A 5000-nucleotide genomic window follows, 5' to 3' on the forward strand; every position below is an offset into this window, starting at 1 on the left:
GCCACACTACTCTCACCATACCACTAGACTACCCCCCACATACCGCCCCACTACTCTCACCATACCACTAGACTACCCCCACATACCGCCCCACTACTCTCACCATACCACTAGACTACCCCCACATACCGCCCCACTACTCTCACCATACCGCCACACTACTCTCACCATACCACTAGACTACCCCCACATACCGCCCCACTACTCTCACCATACCACTAGACTACCCCCACATACCGCCCCACTACTCTCACCATACCGCCACACTACTCTCACCATACCGCCACACTACTCTCACCATACCGCCACACTACTCTCACCATACCGCCACACTACTCTCACCATACCACTAGACTACCCCCACATACCGCCCCACTACTCTCACCATACCACTAGACTACCCCCACATACCGCCCCACTACTCTCACCATACCGCCACACTACTCTCACCATACCGCCACACTACTCTCACCATACCGCCACACTACTCTCACCATACCGCCACACTACTCTCACCATACCGCCACACTACTCTCACCATACCGCCATACTACTCTCACCATACCGCCAGACTACTCTCACCATACCACCAGACTGTAAGGTGTCTCGGTGTGTCTCTGTTACCTGTAAGGTGTCTCTGTGTGTCTCTGTTACCTGTAAGGTGTCTCTGTGTGTCTCTGTTACCTGTAAGGTGTCTCTGTGTGTCTCTGTTACCTGTAAGGTGTCTCTGTGTGTCTCATGTAGCTGTAAGGTGTCTCTGTGTGTCTCAGGTAGCTGTAAGGTGTCTCTGTGTGTCTCAGGTAGCTGTAAGGTGTCTCTGTGTGTCTGTTACCTGTAAGGTGTCTCTGTGTGTCTCAGGTAGCTGTAAGGTGTCTCTGTGTGTCTCAGGTAGCTGTAAGGTGTCTCTGTGTGTCTCTGTTACCTGTAAGGTGTCTCTGTGTGTCTATGTTAGCTGTAAGGTGTCTCTGTGTGTCTCAGGTAGCTGTAAGGTGTCTCTGTGTGTCTCAGGTAGCTGTAAGGTGTCTCTGTGTGTCTCAGGTAGCTGTAAGGTGTCTCTGTGTGTCTGTTACCTGTAAGGTGTCTCTGTGTGTCTCAGGTAGCTGTAAGGTGTCTCTGTGTGTCTCAGGTAGCTGTAAGGTGTCTCTGTGTGTCTCAGGTAGCTGTAAGGTGTCTCTGTGTGTCTCAGGTAGCTGTAAGGTGTCTCTGTGTGTCTCAGGTAGCTGTAAGGTGTCTCTGTGTGTCTATGTTAGCTGTAAGGTGTCTCTGTGTGTCTCTGTTACCTGTAAGGTGTCTCTGTGTGTCTCAGGTAGCTGTAAGGTGTGTCTCAGGTAGCTGTAAGGTGTCTCTGTGTGTCTATGTTACCTGTAAGGTGTCTCTGTGTGTCTACGTTAGCTGTAAGGTGTCTCTGTGTGTCTCAGGTAGCTGTAAGGTGTCTCTGTGTGTCTCAGGTAGCTGTAAGGTGTCTCTGTGTGTCTCAGGTAGCTGTAAGGTGTCTCTGTGTGTCTGTTAGCTGTAAGGTGTCTCTGTGTGTCTCAGGTAGCTGTAAGGTGTCTCTGTGTGTCTCAGGTAGCTGTAAGGTGTGTCTGTGTGTCTATGTTAGCTGTAAGGTGTCTCTGTGTGTCTCAGGTAGCTGTAAGGTGTCTCTGTGTGTCTGTTAGCTGTAAGGTGTCTCTGTGTGTCTGTTAGCTGTAAGGTGTCTCTGTGTGTCTCAGGTAGCTGTAAGGTGTCTCTGTGTGTCTCAGGTAGCTGTAAGGTGTCTCTGTGTGTCTGTTAGCTGTAAGGTGTCTCTGTGTGTCTCAGGTAGCTGTAAGGTGTCTCTGTGTGTCTCAGGTAGCTGTAAGGTGTCTCTGTGTGTCTCAGGTAGCTGTAAGGTGTCTCTGTGTGTCTCAGGTAGCTGTAAGGTGTCTCTGTGTGTCTATGTTACCTGTAAGGTGTCTCTGTGTGTCTCTGTTACCTGTAAGGTGTCTCTGTGTGTCTCAGGTAGCTGTAAGGTGTCTCTGTGTGTCTCAGGTAGCTGTAAGGTGTCTCTGTGTGTCTCAGGTAGCTGTAAGGTGTCTCTGTGTGTCTCAGGTCTGCAGGCGTCCTCCAGCAGTCAGGTGAAGGTGGACGACGTCTCACCGTCAAAGAGACCGAGCAGCGATCACAGCGAGCAGCCGCAACCAAAGAAGAAGAAGGCAGCCGCCTCAGCAGCCTGTTACTGGTCAGTGTCTGTTACTGGTCAGTGTCTGTTACTGGTCAGTGTCTGTTACTGGTCAGTGTCTGTTACTGGTCGGTGCCTGTTACTGGTCGGTGCCTGTTACTGGTGTCTGTTACTGGTCGGTGCCTGTTACTGGTGTCTGTTACTGGTCGGTGCCTGTTACTGGTGTCTGTCACTGGTCGGTGCCTGTTACTGGTGTCTGTTACTGGTCAGTGTCTGTTACTGGTCAGTGTCTGTTACTGGTCGGTGCCTGTTACTGGTGTCTGTTACTGGTCGGTGCCTGTTACTGGTGTCTGTTACTGGTCGGTGCCTGTTACTGGTGTCTGTCACTGGTCGGTGTCTGTTACTGGTCAGTGTCTGTTACTGGTCGGTGCCTGTTACTGGTGTCTGTCACTGGTCGGTGCCTGTTACTGGTCAGTGTCTGTTACTGGTCGGTGCCTGTTACTGGTCAGTGTCTGTTACTGGTCGGTGCCTGTTACTGGTGTCTGTTACTGGTCGGTGCCTGTTACTGGTGTCTGTTACTGGTCGGTGCCTGTTACTGGTGTCTGTCACTGGTCGGTGCCTGTTACTGGTGTCTGTTACTGGTCAGTGTCTGTTACTGGTCAGTGTCTGTTACTGGTCGGTGCCTGTTACTGTTGTCTGTTACTGGTCGGTGCCTGTTACTGGTGTCTGTCACTGGTCGGTGCCTGTTACTGGTGTCTGTTACTGGTCAGTGTCTGTTACTGGTCAGTGTCTGTTACTGGTCGGTGCCTGTTACTGGTGTCTGTTACTGGTCGGTGCCTGTTACTGGTGTCTGTTACTGGTCGGTGCCTGTTACTGGTGTCTGTTACTGGTCGGTGCCTGTTACTGGTGTCTGTCACTGGTCGGTGCCTGTTACTGGTGTCTGTTACTGGTCAGTGTCTGTTACTGGTCAGTGTCTGTTACTGGTCAGTGTCTGTTACTGGTCGGTGCCTGTTACTGGTGTCTGTTACTGGTCGGTGCCTGTTACTGGTGTCTGTTACTGGTCAGTGTCTGTTACTGGTCAGTGTCTGTTACTGGTCGGTGCCTGTTACTGGTGTCTGTTACTGGTCGGTGCCTGTTACTGGTGTCTGTCACTGGTCGGTGCCTGTCGGTGCCTGTCGCTGGTCGGTGTCTGTTATGGCGTTGTTCCATCACATGGTACCTGTTAGACTCACCTCGACTCACCCTTATTTTGGTTTTACACACACACACAGTTTTTTCCCATATGGTGCAGGCCTAGTGTGTACTGTTGTGTACTAGTGTGTACTACTATCCCTGTGTGCCTGTGATATGATTTCACATTGTTGTGAAACTGAAACATATTACCGCCACACTACTCTCACCATACCGCCACACTACTCTCACCATACCACCAGACTACTCTCACCATACCACCAGACTACTCTCACCATACCACCAGACTACTCTCACCATACCGCCAGACTACTCTCACCATACCGCCACACTACTCTCACCATACCGCCACACTACTCTCACCATACCGCCACACTACTCTCACCATACCGCCACACTACTCTCACCATACCGCCACACTACTCTCACCATACCGCCACACTACTCTCACCATACCGCCACACTACTCTCACCATACCACCAGACTACTCTCACCATACCACCAGACTACTCTCACCATACCACCAGACTACTCTCACCATACCACCAGACTACTCTCACCATGAACAAACAATGAATGCCACAGAACTGTCTTTTATTCTCCAGTTTGGCAGCGAGTCCTAACGGAAGAACAACAAGAGACTAGTTTTAAAGTAGATTTTTTTTCGGGGCTAAAGTTGGTATCAGATTGTTGCGTTAAAACCGGTTCTTACCGCTACCAGTGTTTCAGGCAGAATCCTACTGGTACTGATGGTTATACTGGTGTTTCAGACAGAATCCTACTGGTACTGATGGTTATACTGGTGTTTCAGGCAGAATCCTACTGGTACTGATGGTTATACTGGTGTTTCAGACAGAATCCTACTGGTACTGATGGTTATACTGGTGTTTCAGGCAGAATCCTACTGGTACTGATGGTTATACTGGTGTTTCAGACAGAATTCTACTGGTACGGATGGTGGTACTGGTGTTTCAGGCAGAATCCTACTGGTACTGATGGTGATACTGGTGTTTCAGGCAGAATCCTACTGGTACTGATGGTGGTACTGGTGTTTCAGGCAGAATCCTACTGGTACTGATGGTTATACTGGTACTGATGGTGATACTGGTGTTTCAGGCAGAATCCTACTGGTACTGATGGTTATACTGGTGTTTCAGACAGAATCCTACTGGTACTGATGGTGATAGTGGTGTTTCAAACAGAATCCTACTGGTACTGATGGTTATACTGGTGTTTCAGGCAGAATCCTACTGGTACTGATGGTTATACTGGTGTTTCAGGCAGAATCCTACTGGTACTGATGGTGATACTGGTGTTTCAGGCAGAATCCTACTGGTACTGATGGTGATACTGGTGTTTCAGGCAGAATCCTACTGGTACTGATGGTGATACTGTTGTTTCAGGCAACATCCTACTGGTACTGATGGTAATACTGGTGGTTCAGGCAGAATCCTACTGGTACTGATGATAATACTGGTACTGATGGTGATACAGGTGTTTCAGACAGAATCCTACTGGTACTGATGGTTATACTGCTGTTTCAGACAGAATCCTACTGGTACTGATGGTTATACTGCTGTTTCAGACAGAATCCTACTGGTACTGATGGTGATACTGGTGTTTCAGACAGAATCCTACTGGTACTGATGGTTATACTGCTGTTTCAGA

At 49.4% G+C, this 5000-nt stretch overlaps 1 protein-coding gene across 1 annotated transcript in view; it reads left to right on the plus strand.

Moving 5' to 3' along the window:
- LOC114563706 (SDE2 telomere maintenance homolog (S. pombe)) overlaps positions 1 to 5000 on the plus strand; it is a 12715-nt gene that overhangs the window by 4269 nt on the left and 3446 nt on the right. Inside the window, exon 5 of the mRNA XM_028590506.1 lies at positions 2071 to 2200. Within this exon, the coding sequence (XP_028446307.1) occupies positions 2071 to 2200 (130 nt within the window). The remainder of the gene's footprint in view (positions 1 to 2070; positions 2201 to 5000) is intronic.

This window comes from Perca flavescens, chromosome 2 (assembly GCF_004354835.1).
Source record: "Perca flavescens isolate YP-PL-M2 chromosome 2, PFLA_1.0, whole genome shotgun sequence".
Classification (NCBI taxonomy): Eukaryota; Metazoa; Chordata; class Actinopteri; order Perciformes; family Percidae; genus Perca; species Perca flavescens.